A 19,572-nucleotide genomic window follows, 5' to 3' on the forward strand; every position below is an offset into this window, starting at 1 on the left:
AAGAAAAACTAAAACTTTATACTTGGACCAAAAGACAAGATTTTTAATGTTTTTATTTGTATTTCTTTGACCTCAAATGTTATAATCGAAATAAAGACATAATAAAATCAATCATACACTTTCTCATCTTTTCACTGAAAAAAAAAAAACTTCTTGGGGCGAGGCTTTGATACTGATCAGAAGATGAGTTGTTGGAGGAACAACACAAAGAAGAAGAAGAACTTTGAAGTAAATCAACGGCAAAGATTGTTCCAAGAAAACGGGAAGGTACTCTTAGAAGATCTCATCGAGCTTTGCAATGGCAAGTCCAATCCAATCAAAACCTTCTCTGCTAAAGAAATCCTCGAAGCCACCGATAACTTCAGCGAGAGCAATCTCGTGATTCGGTTCGAGTTTATGTACAGAGATATGCTCCAAAACCGTCCTGTTCTAATCAAAAGAACCATATGGAGTTACTACAAATCCGATACATTAGATAAGATCTGTCGTGACATAGCAGTCTCATCAATGGTGAGTGGTCACAAGAATTTCCTCAAATTTTTAGGATGTTGTCTTGAGTTTGAGCATCCGGTCTTAGTTTGTGAGTATGCAGAACGTATACCTTTTAATACTCCAAACCCGGAAATGTTGTTACCTTGGGGAATGCGAATAAAGATTGCGAAAGAGATTGCGATTGCGGTTTCTTACCTTCACACCGCCTTTTCAAGAACTATGATTCATACGGATATACAACCTTCTAACATTTTCTTGGATTCAAATGGGACAGCAAAGCTAAGTGGGTTTTGTCTTTGTATCTCAATTCCTGAAGGAGAGACATTTGTTAAGGTTCATGCTGATAGAGTAGAAGGCACATTAGATTATCTTGAGTATAACTACGCGGCGACAGGATTGATCACTGAGTATACCAATGTTTTTAGCTTCGGAGTGTTGTTGCAAAACTTTTTCACCAGAATGGATGGAGTGGTTGATTGTTGTTGCAGTGAAGATGAGAGTCTATTTGAAGAGTTTGAAGACAAACAAAACGTAATGAATCTAAGGATTTCAGATAGGATATCCAAATTTATGGAAGAGGGAAGAATCTTTGAGATGTTGGATTCAAAAATGTTGGAAAGTATGGGTGATGATGAAACCGAAGAACACAAGATACGAAGAATGGAAGCAGTTCTTATGCTCTCACTCAGATGCACTGGTCATAGAGGTGATGTTCCAAAGATGATGGAAGTTGCCAAGGAACTCAAAAGGATTGAGAGATGGACATAGAGTGGATTTTACACAGTAGCTATTGGGGGCATATAGTAGCTATTGTAGATTTATTGGCTCAATGTGTAACTAAAAATAAGATGTAGAACAAATTGAAATATCTAATTTTGGGTGTCGAGTGTATATTATAAATGTATTGGGCGAAGTTTCAATAATTAAAAAGACATGAATAAAACTGAAATATCTAATTGTCGGAATTTGACCACTCAGTCATGAGTTGACTATCACAAATCAAGTTTGCTCCTTTGCAAAAGCCAAAGTTTCGATCTTTCTGCTACAATTATCCAAAGATGAGCAAGAACAATAAGAAGAAGAGAAGATCGGATTTGAAGAACGGAGGGATTCTATTAGAGGAGCTAATCGCTTCCTTCGACGGCAAAACCAATCCGATTCGTTGCTTCTCCTCCGATCAGATCCTTAAAGCGACCGACAATTTCTCCGAGAGCAGAATAATTTCCAGCTGGGGATACTTCATCTGGTACAAAGGCGTAATCGAAGAAATACCAGTTTCAATCAAGAAATGGTCGAGTCAGAATCTCTCAAGCTTCACAGAAGCGTATCGAGATATCTCTGTATCCTCTCAGATGAGTGGACACAAGAATGCTTTAAAGCTTATAGGTTGTTGTTTGGAATTTGATCTTCCAGCTTTAATCTGTGAATACACAGAACACGGACCGCTTAATAGAGACGGAGGACTCGCAAGTGGAGAGGTTTTACCATGGAAAGTGAGATTGAAGATTGCTAAAGAGATAGCTAGTTCTGTGACTTATCTCCACACGGCGTTTCCAGAGACTATAATCCATCGGAATATAAATCCGACGAACATTTTCATTGACGAGAATTGGACGGCGAAGCTTTCTGATTTCTGGTTCTGTGTTGCTATACCAGAAGGAGAATTGTATGTTGAAGATGATGTGAAAGGTGTGATTGGTTTTGTTGATCCAGATTATTACTGGACAATGAAAGTTACTGAGAAAGTTGATATTTATAGCTTTGGTGTTGTGATGTTGGTTTTGTTGTCTGGAAGAGCTGCTGTCTTTAATGGACCAGATGAGGCTCCTATGTCGCTTAACGATCATGTGTCTGAGGTAATGGAGAAAGGTGAGTTTGATGAGATTGTTGATAAAGAGATATGGAATGATTTGGGTGGGGATGATGATTTGGTTTTGAGACGGTCTCAGGTTGAAGCGTTTCTTAGATTAGCGTTGAGATGTGTACGATATAAGAAGCAAGATCCAGTGGGTAGTATGCTTGAAGTTGCTAAAGAGCTCAAATTGATTGAGAAACTCTCTTAATTAGTCTTCCTTGTCTTGTTAGTGTCTTTATACCTCTTGAAAGAATGATAACTTCTGAGAAGTTTTAGTGATGTCTCAATGTGTTTGAGTTCTTGTGTTACTAGTCTTTGTCTTGTTCTATCAAGAACTCAAATGTCAAATATTGAAGTCATTTCTTTATTGATTCCATTTTATCGAATAAAGACATTATCTTGGCAAGCCAAAGAGAGTAACTTTGCTCTCGTAAGTGTGAATTTTTTTAGTGATGATGTCTCATTGTGTTTTGATTTCTTGTTGCTACTTGTCTTTGTATTTTTCTATCAAGAACTCAGATGTCAAATACTGAGCTCATTTTCTTGATTGATTTCATGCCAAAGATAGTAACTCTGCCTCCAATGTGAAACAAACAAAGTGTGAACACATTTAGTCTCATTTTGGTGCTTCTCAAAGTCAACTCTTTTCTTTAGCCGACTACATATACTCGCTTTGGTTAGTGGACCATACCCACTTTCTTAGGGAATAAACTATACCTAATATATCCAAATTTTGATATGGCTTGCTTCCTTTTCTTATTATGCAGCATTCGTGGAGTCCGAGCCACATATGCCACTATTTGAAAAAAATTAATCTGGCGTGCCATCTTATAATCTGAGTGCCACCATAAATGTGATATCCCCAAATTACCCTTAATGAAATTAGGGCGAATTGGTACGGAATAGTACAACTTAGTACAACTATGAAATAAATAATACAACTGGTACATATAAGAGATTGTAAGATGACTGGTCCAAATGGTACAACTGAAATATAATAGTACAATTGGTACAAATAGGTATAACTATATATAAATACGAACAATTGGTACAAATGGTATTACTGAAAAATAATAGTACAACTGATACAAATAGTACAACTGACATATTAATAGGGACAACTGGTACAAATGGTGCTTTCGCTTCTGAGGTACAATATCAACTTTTTAGACATTATTAGAGGTTGGATTCCATTTCTTATCTACATATCTCCCTTTCCATTTTGGTGTTCATTAGCTCCCATTGATTGTGATAAAACTCATCAACTGCTGTTAAAAATTTCTTAGTTCCAGTCTTGTTCTGTGGAGAACAGAGATCGAGAAAGTGGGATTGGGTTTATTTGCTCGAGATCTAATCTATTTTTCTCCATTGCAGTACCAATGATTTGATTTTCTCTTTATTTCAGCTGTTGAGAGTGGATTAATGGAGTTTCTCTGAGGAGTTTACACACATGAAATTTGGTGCTCTTAAGGATAATCCTTGTAGAGAGTCTTTACGATGGATTGGTTGACAACAAAAAGAATCGGAGCCAAAACAAGGAAGAGGAATGTCAAAGAGAATGGCGAGGTTGTTCTAAAAGAGCTCATTGAATGTTGTGATGGAAAATGCAATCCTATCAAGAACTTCTCTTACGATCAGATCATCAAAGCAACAGATAACTTCTCCCAAAGTAACCGTGCTTCCCGGATTGATGTTTATTACCGTTGCTATAAAGGCATACTTGATGACCGCCCAGTACTTATCAAGAAAGGAAAATACACACTCGATATGAAAGAGATTTGTCGCGACATAGCGATCTCATCGATGGTTAGTGGTCATAAGAACTTCCTCAAGCTATTGGGATGTTGTCTTGAGTTCACTCCCCCTGTCTTAGTTTTTGAGTATGCAGAGATTATAACTCTTGGTCCGCTGCTTGTATCTCATCCGAGAAATCTGAGGAGGATAAAGATAGCAAGAGAGGTCGCAAACTCTTTGACTTATCTTCATACCGCATTTTCAAGAGTTTTCATCCATTCGAATCTAGATCCTTTTACCATTTTCTTAGATGGAAATGGGGTCGCAAAGCTCGGGAATTTCTGCAACTGTATCACAATTCCAGAAGGAGAGACATTTGTTCATGATGATACATTACAGAAATACCATGAGTTTAGGCACATTACATTAAAGGGAACCCATGGACTTGGTGTATGTAACTTACCGGTCATTGATCCCGACTGCAAATCAACCGGTAATGTCACGACAAAGACTGATATGCACAGCTTTGGAGCATTCATGCTAGCTCTTGTCCAGATAAGGGAAGTTGATGATGAGCTATCTCTATCTTCGGATATGCTGAGAGCATTATCTGATTTGTTCATCAAACCTTATGATGATGTTCGCTATGTTCGCTTCCCGCTTCACCATCATATTTCTAAGATACTGAGGAAGTTTGGGTATGCAGAGGTTGTAGATTCAGATATGAGTGAGGTAGCTGTTTGGCCAGTTAAAGCCTTTCTTAGATTAGCGTTGAGATGCATTGGATGCAACTTGGGAGACCCGTTGAATAGCATGATTCAAGTGGCGAAAGAGCTCAGGCTGATTGAGAAATCTGCATATTATCCATCAAACTGCAGGCAAATGAGCACCATATGACAAGATTTTTTTTGTATCAGTAATTTAAAGCCAGGAATGCTATTGACATTGTAGCTTCAGTCTCAAAACATTAACATTCAAATCTTTCCCGATAGAAAAGGCAAAAAGTTCACAGATTCGCTTCGGAACATTGTTTACCTTCTAATACCGTTATGTTTTAGGAAGTTAAAGAAAGAATCTGCCTTTAATATTTCTGCGTTCACTTTTATTCCTTACCGACAGATAGCAAGCTATCCTAGCGGGCCTTCTCCCTTAAAAAATAGAGTTAATATCGTGTGAGCCGATGGCCCACATATCAGATATTAAACTGATAAGAACAGATACTACACTTGATCTTAGCCAAAAGGCCGAGAAAGGTATGATTCAAGCGTTGGGCTCAGCTTCCTAGTTATATTACAAAGCTTATGACCAACGCTCTCTAACTTCTCGATATGGGACCTTTAGGAAATACTCTCAACTCCATGGGCGGAGGCAGCATACAACCATGGGGGTCAACTGACCCCGGTGAATTTTTAAAATTCAACTAATATTATGGCAAATTTAAACAAGTATGTAGATATTTAAGAAAAATCCTATAAATTGACCCCAGTGCCCATTGTGAAAACCAATCTTTTGACCCTTTAATACATAACTTTTTTTAATATTGCAAAATGATATGAATTATAACCACTAATAATTATATATAAGTTTAATTTTAATTTTGTGAATAAGTGTTTTCATTTACTTCAATAGCATTTTCTTTGATTACTATAAATCTATATAATTACTTTTATTCCACTATACTTTTATTATTTTTGCTTTTATCTATTCTTTTTCCCATTTATAATTGTCTTTTATGTATATCAATTATCATGTTTTATACAACCAAACTTTTTTAGAAATACCAAAAATTATTATTTAATTATAAAACATAAGTTCTATACTTATATGCAATATAATTTGAAAAAAAATCACATCTATTTTATTAAAAAATGAATTTTATATTTTGACCCCGGTAAAAGAAAATTCTAGCTCCGCCACTGCTCAACTCTCAAGTCTTCTCTTACGTATATTTCTTCTTTACATGGAGACAAAACAATAGGTATTAACATGGAACGATGGTCCTACAGAAAGAAATACGGAGCCAAAGCAAGTTGACTTGACTTGTTTTCTAGAGTCTCTCTTTCATTATTTCTTGCGTCTTTTCCTTCACAAGACGATCTTTAACCTCAATTTGTGAATTAAAAGATGTTGTGTTCGTCAAGGAGAAAGAAGAAGAAACAACAGAAGATCAATTTCCACAAGAACGGGAGCTTATTGTTGGAGGAACTCATTGCATCGTCAGGAGGTAAATACAATCCCATCCGTACGTTTTCTTCCCACCAAATCCTTCAAGCTACAAATCACTTTGACTGGAGCTATGCAATCTGTGTAGACAGATTCGTGTGGTACAAAGGTACGATTCAAAACAGAACCGTGCTGATCAAGTACTATAAAGACGAACCCTTTAACTTTGACACAGACAATTTCTACCGTGATATAGCAGTCTCATCGATGATGAGCAGCCATAAGAACGTTCTCAAGCTTCTAGGGTGTTGTCTAGAGTTTCCTCGTCCTGTTCTCGTGTGTGAATACCCAGAAAAGGGAGCTCTTGCCTATGTTGGAGGTGCGTTGGTAATCAAGCCATTGGCTTGGAATGTAAGATTGAGGATCGCCAAGGAGATTGCAGATGCTGTAACGTATCTGCATACTGAATTCCCTAGGACTATAATCCATAGGGATTTAAAGCTTACAAATATTTTCTTGGGCGAGAACTGTGTTGTGCAAACTTGATAAACCTTAAGAAGACTTAAGGCCCAAGATTAAACTAAATAAGTCGGTTTAGTTAATAGATTTGGGATAAGATTTAGCTAGGTTAGGAGTTATCAAATCCTAGTGTGTTTAGGACTTTTGGTTTTGTATAAATAGAGGTACCTAGTTTGTGGTAACCCTATGAGTTGTTTTGAGATTAAGAGAGATTGTGTAAACCTTTGTTTTGAGTAAGTTTCAAAGGTAATAAGAAGAGTTGTTCTTATAAACACAAAGTCTTGATCATTAGGTTTTGGTCCTTAGTTCTTAATTCAATATTTGGTAGCAGAGCCATACTCTTGGATTGAGTAACCTAGGATCTAAAAGAAAGCTTTACACGCTACGAACAGAGTTCGTTAAAGGTGAAGCATGGCTGATATAATCCCGGTTCCAGCTAGGAACAAGGAGACTAGTTCTTCTATACAGTGCCCGATGCTTAGCACATCAAACTACACTGCATGGAACATGCGAATGAGAGGAGTACTTAGGGTTCATAAAGTTTGGGATACAATAGAACCAGGAAACGACGATGTAGAAAAGAATGATTTGGCTAAGGTTCTTTTGTTTCAATCTATACCAGAAGCAATGATTCTTCGAGTGGGAGATTATGAAACTGCAAAAGAAGTCTGGAATGCAATCAAAACAAGAAATCTAGGTGCTGAAAGGGTAAAAGAAGCAAGATTGCAAACTCTAATGGCTGAATTCGATAAACTAAAGATGAAAGAAACAGAGACAATAGAAGAATTTGCCGGAAAACTTTCTGAAATATCAACAAAAGCAGTTACATTAGGGGAAAGCATTGAGGAACCAAAACTTGTCAAGAAATTTCTTAAAAGTGTACCTCGTAAGAAATACATTCACATAGTTGCTTCTCTTGAACAAGTACTCGATTTAAAGACAACAAGTTTTGAAGAAATAGTCGGAAGACTAAAAGTATATGAAGACAGAGTATGTGATGAAGAAGATCAACATGATGATCAAGGAAAGCTCATGTATGCTAACTCAGAATCACAAACCTATCAAGAAAACTATGGTTCAGGAAGAGGCCGAGGATCTAGTTTCAGAGGCAGAGGCAGAGGACGATTTGGTACTCAACAGAATGGTTCTGTTAGACAAGGAAAAGATAAAACTAAAGTCATATGTTACAGATGTGATAAGAGTGGACACTATGCTTCAAATTGTCCTGATAGACTACTAAAACTCCAAGAAACACTGGAGAATGATGAAGACGAAACTCAAGAAGCTGATAGACTAATGATGCATGAAATAGTCTACTTAAACGAAAAAAATGTAAAGCCAGACAAATTTGAGATTCAGAAGGATGGTGACAATACCTGGTATTTAGATAATGGTGCAAGCAACCACATGACAGGAAACAAAGAGTATTTCTCTAAACTTGATGAAACAATCACAGGAAAAGTGAGATTTGGAGATGATTCATGCATAGATATTAAAGGAAAAGGATCAATTCTCTTTGTAAGCAAGGATGGTGAAAGAAAAATACTTGCAGATGTGTACTATATACCTAATCTAAGAAGCAGTATCATAAGTCTCGGACAGGCCACAGAAGCAGGCTGTGATATTAGGATGAAAGATGAGCAACTAACAATACATGACCAACAAGGTAGACTACTTGTAAATGCTAAGAGATCAAAGAACAGACTGTACAAGGTTCTTATGAAAGTTGAACCAACAAAATGTTTACAAATAGAAGAAGTTAGTGACTCAGCAAAGTGGCATGCAAGATTAGGACACATAGGGTTAGATACTATGAAGTCTATGATAAGTAAAGAGTTAGTCATTGGTTTACCTAGTATAACAGTTGAAAAGGAAACATGTTCTTCATGCTTACTAGGAAAACAAGTAAGACAAAGCTTTCCTCAGGCTACATCATACAGAGCTTCACACATATTGGAACTCATACATGGAGACTTGTGTGGACCAATTACACCCTCCACAGCCGCACAAAACAAGTATATCTTTGTACTAATAGATGATTACTCCAGATATATGTGGTCATTGCTTCTGAAGGAGAAAAGTGAAGCATTTGAAAAATTTAAAAAATTCAAAGTTCTAATCGAGCAGGACACTGGAACAAGAATAAAGACGTTCAGAACTGATAGAGGTGGAGAATTTACCTCTCATGAATTTCAAAGTTTCTGTGATAATTCAGGTATTCAGAGACATTTAACAGCTCCATACTCACCACAACAGAATGGTGTAGTAGAAAGAAGGAATAGAACTTTACTTGAGATGACTAGGAGCATTCTAAAGCATATGAAAATGCCGAATCATTTATGGGGAGAGGCAGTGAGACATGCTACTTACCTCATAAACAGAGTGGCAACAAGAACTTTAAAAGATAAAACTCCATATGAAGCATTTAAAGGAAAGAAACCAAACATCATACATTTGAAAGTATTCGGATGTATTTGTTATGCAAAGACTGAAACACAGCACTTGAAGAAACTTGATGACCGATCAAAAGCTTTAGTCCATCTTGGAACAGAACCCGGATCCAAAGCGTATAGATTATTGGATCCAGCAAAAAGGAGAATTGTGGTAAGTAGAGACGTAGTCTTTGATGAGAAAAGAAGTTGGAATTGGAATCATTCAGGAAAAGATGAGAGTGATAATGTTCCTGGAATGTTCAAACTCAGACTTGGAGAATACGGAAATCATGGTCTAAGAGAAGAAGCTTCAGAAACAGAAAACAGAACAGAAGAAACAGGAGTAGAAGAAAATGAAAATACTAATGAAGCTTTAGATAAAGAGAATGATTTTTCTGAAAATACTTCTGAAACATCTTTAGAAGAAACTGAAAACCAAGAACAGGCCCCAATGCAACCAGCCTTAAGACGATCTGAGAGACAGAGCCATAAACCAGGGTATCTAAATGACTATGTACTCTTAGCTGAAGCTGAATATGAAATAATTGAGCATCTCTTGCTAACATTAAATGAAGAACCATGGGATTATAAAGAAGCAAAGGAGTTAAAAGAATGGAGAGATGCTTGTGATGAGGAAATCAGTTCAATAAACAAGAACAAAACTTGGAGTCTAGTAGATCTTCCAAAGGGAGCAAAAGCAATTGGTCTAAAATGGGTTTTTAAAATAAAACGCAACTCTGATGGAAGCATAAACAAATACAAGGCACGCCTTGTGGCAAAAGGATATGTTCAAAGATATGGAGTTGACTTTGAAGAAGTGTTTGCACCAGTAGCACGCATTGAGACTATTAGGTTTATCCTTGCTTTAGCTGCGTCAAATGGATGGGAGGTTCATCACTTAGATGTAAAGACTGCATTTCTCCATGGAGAGTTGAAAGAAGTTGTGTTTGTTGTACAGCCAGAGGGATTTGAGATAAAAGGGAGTGAAACCAAGGTTTACAAATTACATAAGGCTCTATATGGTTTAAAACAAGCTCCAAGAGCTTGGAACAATAAGCTAAACTCTATTCTTAAGGAATTGAAGTTTATCAAATGTTCTAAAGAACCATCCTTATACCATAAACAGGATAAAGATCATCTTCTCATTGTTGTTGTGTATGTAGATGATCTGTTAATCACGGGTTCAAACTTGGATGTGATACTTGAGTTTAAAAGGGGCATGGCAACAAAGTTTGAAATGAGCGATTTGGGAAAATTGACTTATTATCTAGGTATAGAGGTACATCAACATGCAGGAGGCATTACTCTGAAACAAGAGAGGTATGCATCAAAGATACTAAGTGAAACCAGAATGGAAGGATGTAATGCGGTTCACTCACCAATGAATGCAAATCTGAAACTAAGCAAGGCATCAGAGGAAAAAAATATTGATGAAACAGAGTATAGGAGAAGTATTGGATGTTTGAGATACTTGCTACATACTAGGCCAGATCTCTCCTTTTGTGTTGGTGTATTAAGCAGATACATGCATGAGCCCAAAGAATCTCATGGTACAGCACTCAAGCAAATTCTCAGATATTTGAAAGGAACAACAGGTTATGGTTTAACATTTGCTAGAAAGACAGAACCTAAACCTGAAACAAGACTCCTAGGCTATAGTGATAGCAGTCATAATGTAGATGAGGACGATGGTAGAAGCACTACAGGCCACATTTTCTATCTACATAATTGTCCTATTACATGGTGTACGCAGAAACAGAACACAGTAGCCTTATCATCTTGCGAAGCAGAATTCATGGCTGCAACAGAAGCAGCAAAACAGGCGATATGGTTGCAGGATCTTCTGAGTGAGGTTATGGGAGAAACATGTGACAAAGTATTACTCCGGATAGATAACAAATCCGCTATAGCACTTGCCAAGAATCCTGTGTTTCACGGCAGAAGTAAACATATTCATAAAAGGTATCATTTTATTAGGGAATGTGTTGAGAATGATCAAATTGAGCTAGAACATGTTCCCGGGGATGCACAAAAGGCAGACATTTTAACTAAGGCATTGGGACGGATTAAGTTCAAAGAAATGAGGGAACTTACAGGTGTTCATGATGTGGAGATTGGAGATATCAAGTTTGAAGGGGAGAATGTTGTGCAAACTTGATAAACCTTAAGAAGACTTAAGGCCCAAGATTAAACTAAATAAGTCGGTTTAGTTAATAGATTTGGGATAAGATTTAGCTAGGTTAGGAGTTATCAAATCCTAGTGTGTTTAGGACTTTTGGTTTTGTATAAATAGAGGTACCTAGTTTGTGGTAACCCTATGAGTTGTTTTGAGATTAAGAGAGATTGTGTAAACCTTTGTTTTGAGTAAGTTTCAAAGGTAATAAGAAGAGTTGTTCTTATAAACACAAAGTCTTGATCATTAGGTTTTGGTCCTTAGTTCTTAATTCAATAAACTGGACTGCTAAGCTCTCTTCTTTCAGCCTTAGCTTACCAATTCCAGAGGGAGAGTCGGGTGTATATGACATGGTTTGCGGGACACAAGGCTTTGCGGAGCCCCAGTATATGAGAACAGGTTTTGTCACTGAGAATGTTGACATCTATAACCTTGGGTTCATCATGCTAAGTCTTTTGACAGGAAAGCACGGAATCTATCAAGAACCGGCTAATGGTGACAGTTATAACATGATTATGTTGCCTGATTATGTTGAGAAGTGTTTGGGGCGAGGACCGTTAGCTAAACTGATAGACCCATCGATGTTAAACAGTGCGGATGACGACATTCCTGATCATTCAAAACTGCAAATGGAAGCATTTGTTGAACTTGCTTTGAGATGTGTTAGATTCAGACCAGAAGAAACCAAGCTTCATATGATAGATGTTGCAAAAGAACTCAAGCGGATAGAAAACCAGACCTGACCGCAAACCTGGTGAGACTGATCAGATCTATCTATTATTATACACTCTTTACGATATATGTTGTATGTAAGAATCTGAATTTCATAATTCATAATGTAAGAATCTGAATTTCATAATTCATAAACCAAGCTTCACATAATCCAAGCAAATGTAATAAAACTTTTGTAGAGTCTATAAATATCAGAACAGAGGATCTCAAAATGTGATATCTGAATTCACTTTGAGCTCCTTAAGCTACTTCGATCATCTTTGGCCTGTCTTCATTTTTCTTCTTACAGCATCTCAGTGATAGTATAGTATAGCAATGTTTAACTAACAAAACCTATAGACATCAACATTGATATAACGTAGTTTCTGCTAGCCTGGTAAAACAGATTCATAAACATGGCATCCTGATGATTATCCATCAAACCGTAGATCGCAGATGAGATTCACATGACACAATTTGATTGAAGATTCTTTTTTTAGCCATATTTCATAGCCAGCCAATGCCATTGTGGCTGCAGTCTGATACGAGCAGAATCAGAGGAAAATCGAACAACTACCATTCAGATTTTTACCCAGAGACAAACAAAAGTTCAAAGATTTACTTCAGAAGTAGCTAATTTCTGATACCTACATATTTACCACAAAGAGAGATAGACAATGTCACAGATAAATACAGAAAGAATCACAGATTTACTTATCTTATAAGACTTACCGACCCAAACTTTTAAAGAGTCTGAGATCTCAAAACTTTAACTAGTAGTTTGGCGGGTTGAGCCAGGTCCGTGCAGTAGTGCAACGCATGGGCGACTCGCGAAAGCCCAGATAGCAAGCTATCTTAGTGGGCTTCCTCCCTTAAAAAATAGAGTTAATATCGTGTGGGCCGATGACCCACATATCAGATATTAAACTGATAAGAACAGATACTACACTTGATCTTAGCCAAAAGGCCGAGAAAGGTATGATTTGAACGTTGGGCTCGGCTTCTTATTTATATAACAAAGCTTATGACCAACGCTCTCTAACTTATCGATGTGGGACTCTAGGAAAATTCTCTCAAATCTTCCCTTACGCATATTTCTTCTTTAATCAAATTACATATGAACAATCAATACAAAACAATACGATAATATTATCTTTCTACGCATCTTTGTTCTCTCTGTGTTCTTTGCCATTGATCACAGAACTATGTAAACCCAGAAGAAGAAAGATGGAAACTTAAGAAAGAATCTTCAAAGCAAAAACGGAGGAACATTTTCTTCTCTGGGAATTGATGCTGATTCCATAGAGTTCACTAGGCTTGAATTAGGGCACTTGAACAGTCTGAGCTGTACTTATGTTTCATTTTGAATCCTGGTGGTAAGTTTATGTTGTCAGAGCAGTTCCAAGATTTAGGTTCTGTTCTTTCTTCCTCCAATGTGATTCACCATCTCTTTTGCAGAGTACTGACTACTGAGTGTTTCCATCGATTTGTGCTCAGATTCTGTTTATGATATAATCCCTTTATTGGTCTCAATTTGACATTATAGCTAGATTCAAATTCTAACGTAACAACATGTCAGAAGAAGGAAGTTAGAAGCTTGATGGTTTCTTGAGGACAAAGAAACAATAAAGAAACACAAGAAAATTTCCAGGAGAAAGGTAGCTTGTTGTTAAAAGAGTTGATTGCCTCTTCAGACACTAAATACAATCCTCTAGGAGCATACTCATCTGATAAAACACTTACGGCTACATATAACTTCAAAGACTTAGTTTGTTTCAGTAGTTGGTACCCTAAACATTTGGCTGCCAATCACTCACATAGACCACGCTTCCCTAAGAAGCTCATATCTTGCATTTGCTACCACTGCACCTATATGCTCAGTTTCCTGCTTCACATTCCTGCTCTGTACGGAAATTGGTGACAACGATACGTTTTCGATGATGGATGTAAGCGGAGAATCTAGTTCCTCCAGCTCCTCATCGCTTGTGTATCCTTTTCTTTGTATCATAGATACATTCCTCGATATTCTAGAGATATCTCCTACCTCTGGAACTTTCTCTGCTACATTGAGTGATGATGGAGGATTGTATGAAACAGGAGAAGCTGCGTAAGGGAAGCTAACTCCTGATACCTTCTGCTCTGAAATGCTCTGATGAGAAACAACAAAAAAAAGTATAGTGAGTGCTAAGCAGAGAACAAATGAATGAAGGATATAAATTTGTTACCTCGTTATTAAGCTCTTCTAGGACAGCACCAGGGACATCATCAGGACAAAACTCATCAGGTGTAAAGTTACAGAGTATTCTTTTGATCAACGGAAGACTTATCGATGGGCATACCTATGAATCAATCAAGAAAAAGGTTCTGTGATCAAGAAACTTTAATCAAGAACTTAAAACTGATAAAGATAACAAAACCTCTTCTCTTGTGGATCGGTCCATAAGCATGTCTTTTGGGAGCATAAGTAGATCGCTGAGTTCGTTTAGCAAACTGAAAGATTTCTCACTTTCTATTGAATCATTTTCTTCTACTGAATCTCTAGTGTTTATGGAGAACATTTCAGCGAGGCATCTTGACCAATTGCCAATCTACAAGCAAGAAATCACAACATTCAAGAACATTAGTACTTTCTCATGTTCAGTGCATATAACAATCTGATCACGTTTCTTGATTATGTACCGCATTTTTAAGCTGTGCCCCGGATCCAAAGCTTAAGTTTCCAGCAAGTATAGGCAGAACTTTGGAATCTAGGATAGGATCTGAGACAGGATCCGTGGGAATCTGATGCTCTGACTCACGTAGAATTGCGTTGAACATGGCTAAGTCAATTCGAGATATACACTTCTCCATTACCTGTTACATAGTATGGAGAGAATGTATATAGAAGTTAAGATTCCAATAGCTTTTACATAATGCTATTGGCTTGAGCTTTAAAATGTAGAATCTGAATACCATTTTAGCCAAGGTAGGTAAACAACCGCACTCGTGCCCTGCTCCACGCATAGGACAGAGCCGCGTTAGAGCAACTTTGAAAGCGTTTTTCCATAGGCTGATTGAAAAGCTTCCTTGCTCATTATCTCCCAAGACAGGTCCCATTAGTTTCTCATTCGTATTACCGCCATTTTCCAGGGATTGCATGTGAGGAGTGAAAACCTGAGAGATAGAAGAGAATAAGAGCAAATTTGAGATGCCTTAAAGAATGAATCTTTCTTAAAGTTTCAGTGAAAAAAAGATTCTTTCTTAAAATATTACCTGCCACCAAACAGATTCAACGATTCTAGAGAAAATCCAGAATTCGACTTTCTCTAATGCGGCAGTGAAGGTTTCTGGTTCCTGCCAATCTTCTAAAACCTGCTTGAAACCATTTGACTGCTTATTCCATTGGTTCTTCTTCCTTTTTAGCTTCCCTAAACCATTGTTTTCACTCCCATTTGATTCAGAGGTCTCTCTGACATGACTAGGAACACTAGTTTTACCAAATGCCTGCAAAATGATCTCTCTCAAAGCAATGATGTTTGATAACCAGAAGGTCAACCTGAAATATAAGGAACCAAGAAAAAACTGAGAAGCTCAAGTTCCTAAAAGCTACTACACTCATAATGTTAAATTGTGTTTATGTTACCTGGAAACATCATTTCCACAAGATTTAGAAGCTAAAATGAGACCAGACACGGAGTTTCTAGCGACAGTTGCTTGCTTTCTTTGACTCCAATGTTTACAAGCATGGATATAGAGTCTTGAAATTCTCCGAGCAGGTGTGTGAAGCTTGTGCTCTGAGCTAGAGTGGTCTGGTACAACCGAATAGAGCGAAATCTCGAGCGCTGCAACTTCTCTTAGCTCTTCTTCAAGTTTCTCAACTCTTGTCTCCAAATCCTCAACCTTTTGTTTCAATGCTTCTTCTTCCTCCTCAAGTTTCTCACTTTTCTCTTTAACATCACCTGCCTCGTTTTCACTTCCACCGCTTAGACCACCATTTGAAGCATCATCCCAAACTTCGACTGCCTTATCAACATTGACACCTTTGCAAGTTTCATAATAAGATACAGAATCTGTCTTTTCATGAGCTATAGCATCAAAGTCTTTGCTTTCGTCCTTCTCCTCCTCCTCTTCATCATCACAGGCCAAGCCATTTACACTCTCTTCCTTCTCAGTTTTCTCTGAAATTCTACCAGACTCGGACTCTTGATGAGTAACTGAAGACTCGTTCACTGCATGATCACCATCATCAGAGAGCTTTGAATGTGTAGTTGTATCATCTACTACTACTGGGACGTTAGATTCTTCTTTAAAAGCTTTGAGTCTTTCTTGCTCTGAAGATCTTTTAGCACCATTCGTCTTCTGTGGCTTTTGATCTCTTTTCCCATTCTTCGTAGACCGATTCAACTGCATACTGTTGGTTGTTCGTTCCTTCATCATCAAACTATTTTCAGTTTTCCTCCATTGCAGCCAAAGCAACAGTTACTTAACAACTTTCAAGTAAAGCCTGAAAAAAAGAACAGCTGTGATCAATAGTCTGAAACAGAGGAAAATGACAAAAAACGCTGTTGCGTATATTCCTGAAATCCAAGGCAAATTAGATATGAAAAAAGGAAAACGACAACATTAAAGACACTTGTTATGGTTCGTTTCAATCTACATGAAAAGAAAAAAAAATGATTTACATTTTTAATACTAAAAAAGGCAAGTCCCCACATAAGCAATCAGTAAAATTCTCACAATTACCTAAAATTGCTAATAGAAACGAGTGCATTCACTTATATTCACAAGAATGATTTTGATCTTCTATATATGAAAAATAGTGGAAAGGTATATAAAAAAGTTGAATTTACGAGTGCCTGAGAATCTGGAGGAAGAAACAGAGCAACACCAAGAAACCGGTTTTCTTACTTCGGGATCACCAAGAAATCCGTTTTTTGGTTCATCAAATGAGCTTTTTCTTTATTCTGGAAACTGTAAAAAAGCCACTATCTTTCTCCTTCTACGGCTCGTGTGTGTTTTTTTAGAAAAACGAGAAGAATCATATGAGTGGAGGATTTAAATGAGTGCATTTAAAAACATGGATCGTGTACGGTACGGACCGTGAAGATAGGTCGTCGTGAATGATGCCGTTACATGTAAACCGGGAAGCTTTTGTCGGTGGTTCAAGTGTTTACCGGGAGTCGCCAGTCACATTGTACTCGTTTACTTTAAAAGTCAGAGTAATGATGACCGTATTGTCACTTTCACTTTCGTCCTTCAGATCTTATTTGCCTTCCCCACTTGTAAACAGTAACTATGATTTTGCTTTTACACAAAAAAAAATCTTATTCTGCCTTTTTTTTTTTTTTTTTTTTGAGAAAAAAAAAAAGGCAGAATAAGATTTTTTTTGCAATGGCCATATGATGTTGTGCAGTAGTAAATTAGTAATAAAAAAAGGATAGAGAAGCAGAACTCTTGTTTTTTATTTTGGGATGATTGTTAATCTTATCTGTGAACAAGCTGTCATCGTTTATTTAAAAGGTTTTAAAAAGAAATTATTGTGGACAAGGGAAGAGGAGTGTATGGCCAAGCTAAGGATGGTAGATCACAAGAGATAATGTTAACTTATAAAGATACAGCTAGAAGATAATTAAAGCAAAATTTTTTCTTATAAACATATAATATGAAACGACAAAAAGCACTTAATGTGAGCATACCATACCGACATAATGCAAATAGTGATTTTGGAACTAGATGGATGCAAACGATTTACGAAATATCAATGCAGGTAGCAGCAGCAATAATTACACCTGCCAGTTTTACCGTTCACTATTCGAAAACGGCCAACAAACATTCAACTAAATCGATGCTCAATCACTTTTTCAGTTGAGCCAATTTGGTCAAATCATGCAAGTGTGGTAGGGATATCAGATATCGATTTCGGATTAGCTATGATTGAACAAAGGGATTTCAGAATTCTATACTCATTGGGAGAGAGCGAGACAGAGTAAGAATCCAAACAACCAAAATGAGACGAAAAGATCAAGCTATACTAAGAATAGCCCACCATGTTCAGCAGTCGATTTAGGAATCCAACACAGAACCTAAGGTTACCTAGAAGATTCTCACATTTTTCTTTCTACATCAGACGAGCAGTAATCTTCAAAAGTGGCAATATCTGTTTCTACATCTAATTCACCTGAATCAGCATACATAATCTAGAATGTTATGTTCTCAAACTTCAACTACTTACATGCGTGTCATTCTCTTGCATCTCTCTCTCCCTAATCTTATCCAAGTATTCATCAAAATCTCTTTTCCAAAAAATCGATATCATCACTCTCATGTTCTCTCACTTGGTATTAGTAAATGATTTTGCAATTCAATACACACATCAACTCACATATGGTTCTAAATGGAAAGCACACTTAAGTAATCATTCACAGCTTCAATTAACCCCCATTATGTTTGGAAATAGCACCACATGAATCCAGTGTGTAACATCCTAAAGTTCCTCATCTGATTTCCTAATTCGATGAGTATACATGCTAGAATCTTCACTCTTAAGCTATAGTGATGAACCGTCTCAGGCTTCATAACTTGAAAACAAAATAGAGAGACTTTCCCTAACCAGAGCTATACTACACCAGCTAGTTGAAACCGGAATCTCGATATGTTAACTGCAGAGAGTTATAAGATAAGAAACTAAAATTCACAAAGAAGAGAAACAAACCAGACCCTAATCAAATGAATCATACAATCAGCAAAAACATATCACTGCCCTGAAAAAATGATATAATCATAACCATAGCATTCAGTTACGTAGAGAGTTAAAGATGACTTATTTCATGAACATATTTATCAACACTAACAATGAAAAAGGAAGAGGAGAGGGGAAACAAAATTTAACCCTAGGTCACTAGTATTCGTGATCATCATCATAAACGGGAAAAATCTCCTCAAATCCCAAATCCCCGGGAAAAAAACACACACAGACATACCGAATCATCCATCGAATCATAGCCACTATCCCAAAATCATGGATTAATCGGAAGAATCTCCAACAGACGCAAGTTTCTCCATTTCGAGGCGCTCGAGAGCTTTCTGGTGAGCCCAGGTCTCGATTGAAAGATCGGGTTTGGCATTGAGACCCACACCGAGGATAACAATCGTGAGAAAGCTTGTGATGTAACATGGAAGCTCCCAATCTTCCCACTTGCGCGACTGTCCCGGCGGCGGCGGAGTCCGGTTCATGAAATATCCTTTGGGTCGTTCTTCGTGACCTGGTGTCGCCCAGCGGCTTGGACCAGCAGATGTGGATCCAGATCGGAAGTGGATCCGGTTTCGGAGCGTCTTCGCTGCGACGATCAATGGCTTCGTCGACGCCATTTCTGTGATTCCGATTTCACTCTATGAGAGATTTTGATTAGACGAAAATAAACCGCGAGTGTGTGAAAACCTACAATTACTTGTGAAACGACGTCGTTGAGAAAACTCGTGATCACAAATACGTTGTCGTTTTGGAGAGAACAAAA

The 19,572-nt window shown here is 37.4% G+C and overlaps 6 protein-coding genes and 1 long non-coding RNA gene across 9 annotated transcripts; 4 read left to right on the top strand and 3 right to left on the bottom strand.

The window, feature by feature from the left end:
• Positions 1-27: 27 nt before the first annotated feature.
• Positions 28-1,457, top strand: LOC9314239 (non-functional pseudokinase ZED1). Its single transcript, XM_002876389.2, has one exon. It carries the CDS (start codon positions 184-186, stop codon positions 1,258-1,260), a length of 1,077 nt encoding a protein of 358 aa, XP_002876435.1. The 5' UTR covers positions 28-183; the 3' UTR covers positions 1,261-1,457.
• On the top strand, positions 1,457-5,094 carry LOC9312504 (non-functional pseudokinase ZED1). Of its 2 annotated transcripts, XM_021025706.1 has the most exons (2): positions 1,481-2,361; positions 3,753-5,094. In XM_021025706.1, exons 1-2 carry the CDS (start codon positions 1,551-1,553, stop codon positions 3,782-3,784), a joined length of 843 nt encoding a protein of 280 aa, XP_020881365.1. In that variant the 5' UTR covers positions 1,481-1,550; the 3' UTR covers positions 3,785-5,094. The 2 variants fall into 2 exon arrangements, with proteins under 2 accessions (XP_020881364.1, XP_020881365.1); XM_021025705.1 differs by lacking the exon at positions 3,753-5,094 and having other exon boundaries at positions 1,457-2,753.
• LOC9312505 (non-functional pseudokinase ZED1) lies at positions 3,757-5,127 on the top strand. Its single transcript, XM_021025698.1, has one exon. It carries the CDS (start codon positions 3,845-3,847, stop codon positions 4,976-4,978), a length of 1,134 nt encoding a protein of 377 aa, XP_020881357.1. The 5' UTR covers positions 3,757-3,844; the 3' UTR covers positions 4,979-5,127.
• A 1,055-nt stretch (positions 5,128-6,182) lies between these two features.
• Positions 6,183-12,339, top strand: LOC9312506 (non-functional pseudokinase ZED1). Its single transcript, XM_021025702.1, has 2 exons — positions 6,183-6,771; positions 11,649-12,339. The coding sequence occupies exons 1-2, from the start codon at positions 6,206-6,208 to the stop codon at positions 12,109-12,111; spliced, it is 1,029 nt and encodes a 342-aa protein (XP_020881361.1). The 5' UTR covers positions 6,183-6,205; the 3' UTR covers positions 12,112-12,339.
• Positions 12,208-13,089, bottom strand: LOC110228379. Its single transcript, XR_002331947.1, has 2 exons — positions 12,812-13,089; positions 12,208-12,726 (listed from the first exon to the last, which is right to left on the bottom strand). It is a non-coding gene; the product is annotated as an uncharacterized LOC110228379 (long non-coding RNA).
• Positions 13,090-13,683: 594 nt separating this feature from the next.
• Positions 13,684-17,320, bottom strand: LOC9312507. 2 transcript variants are annotated; one of them, XM_021026129.1, is made up of 8 exons: positions 16,967-17,320; positions 15,702-16,562; positions 15,332-15,614; positions 15,032-15,232; positions 14,759-14,932; positions 14,497-14,667; positions 14,305-14,418; positions 13,684-14,228 (listed from the first exon to the last, which is right to left on the bottom strand). In XM_021026129.1, the coding sequence occupies exons 2-8, from the start codon at positions 16,493-16,495 to the stop codon at positions 13,893-13,895; spliced, it is 2,073 nt and encodes a 690-aa protein (XP_020881788.1). In that variant the 5' UTR covers positions 16,496-16,562; positions 16,967-17,320; the 3' UTR covers positions 13,684-13,892. The 2 variants fall into 2 exon arrangements, with proteins under 2 accessions (XP_020881788.1, XP_002878171.2); XM_002878125.2 differs by having other exon boundaries at positions 16,909-17,320.
• Positions 17,321-18,811: 1,491 nt separating this feature from the next.
• LOC110228375 lies at positions 18,812-19,482 on the bottom strand. Its single transcript, XM_021025687.1, has one exon. It carries the CDS (start codon positions 19,424-19,426, stop codon positions 19,082-19,084), a length of 345 nt encoding a protein of 114 aa, XP_020881346.1. The 5' UTR covers positions 19,427-19,482; the 3' UTR covers positions 18,812-19,081.
• Between the last annotated feature and the right edge of the window lie 90 nt (positions 19,483-19,572).

This window comes from Arabidopsis lyrata, assembly GCF_000004255.2.
Source record: "Arabidopsis lyrata subsp. lyrata unplaced genomic scaffold ARALYscaffold_5, whole genome shotgun sequence".
Classification (NCBI taxonomy): domain Eukaryota; kingdom Viridiplantae; phylum Streptophyta; class Magnoliopsida; order Brassicales; family Brassicaceae; genus Arabidopsis; species Arabidopsis lyrata.

Excerpts from the sequence above, each read along its gene's own strand:
- LOC9314239 (XM_002876389.2), top strand. The coding sequence starts at position 184 with ATGAGTTGTTGGAGGAACAACACAAAGAAGAAGAAGAACTTTGAAGTA.
- LOC9312504 (XM_021025705.1), top strand. The coding sequence starts at position 1,551 with ATGAGCAAGAACAATAAGAAGAAGAGAAGATCGGATTTGAAGAACGGA.
- LOC9312505 (XM_021025698.1), top strand. The coding sequence starts at position 3,845 with ATGGATTGGTTGACAACAAAAAGAATCGGAGCCAAAACAAGGAAGAGG.
- LOC9312506 (XM_021025702.1), top strand. The coding sequence starts at position 6,206 with ATGTTGTGTTCGTCAAGGAGAAAGAAGAAGAAACAACAGAAGATCAAT. Across the intron at positions 6,772-11,648 it reads AATATTTTCTTGGGCGAGAA|CTGGACTGCTAAGCTCTCTT; the intron begins CTGTGTTGTGCA and ends TAATTCAATAAA.
- LOC9312507 (XM_021026129.1), bottom strand. The coding sequence starts at position 16,495 with ATGATGAAGGAACGAACAACCAACAGTATGCAGTTGAATCGGTCTACG. Across the intron at positions 14,668-14,758 it reads GGGCACAGCTTAAAAATGCG|ATTGGCAATTGGTCAAGATG; the intron begins GTACATAATCAA and ends TCTTGCTTGTAG. Across the intron at positions 14,419-14,496 it reads ACCGATCCACAAGAGAAGAG|GTATGCCCATCGATAAGTCT; the intron begins GTTTTGTTATCT and ends ATTGATTCATAG.
- LOC110228375 (XM_021025687.1), bottom strand. The coding sequence starts at position 19,426 with ATGGCGTCGACGAAGCCATTGATCGTCGCAGCGAAGACGCTCCGAAAC.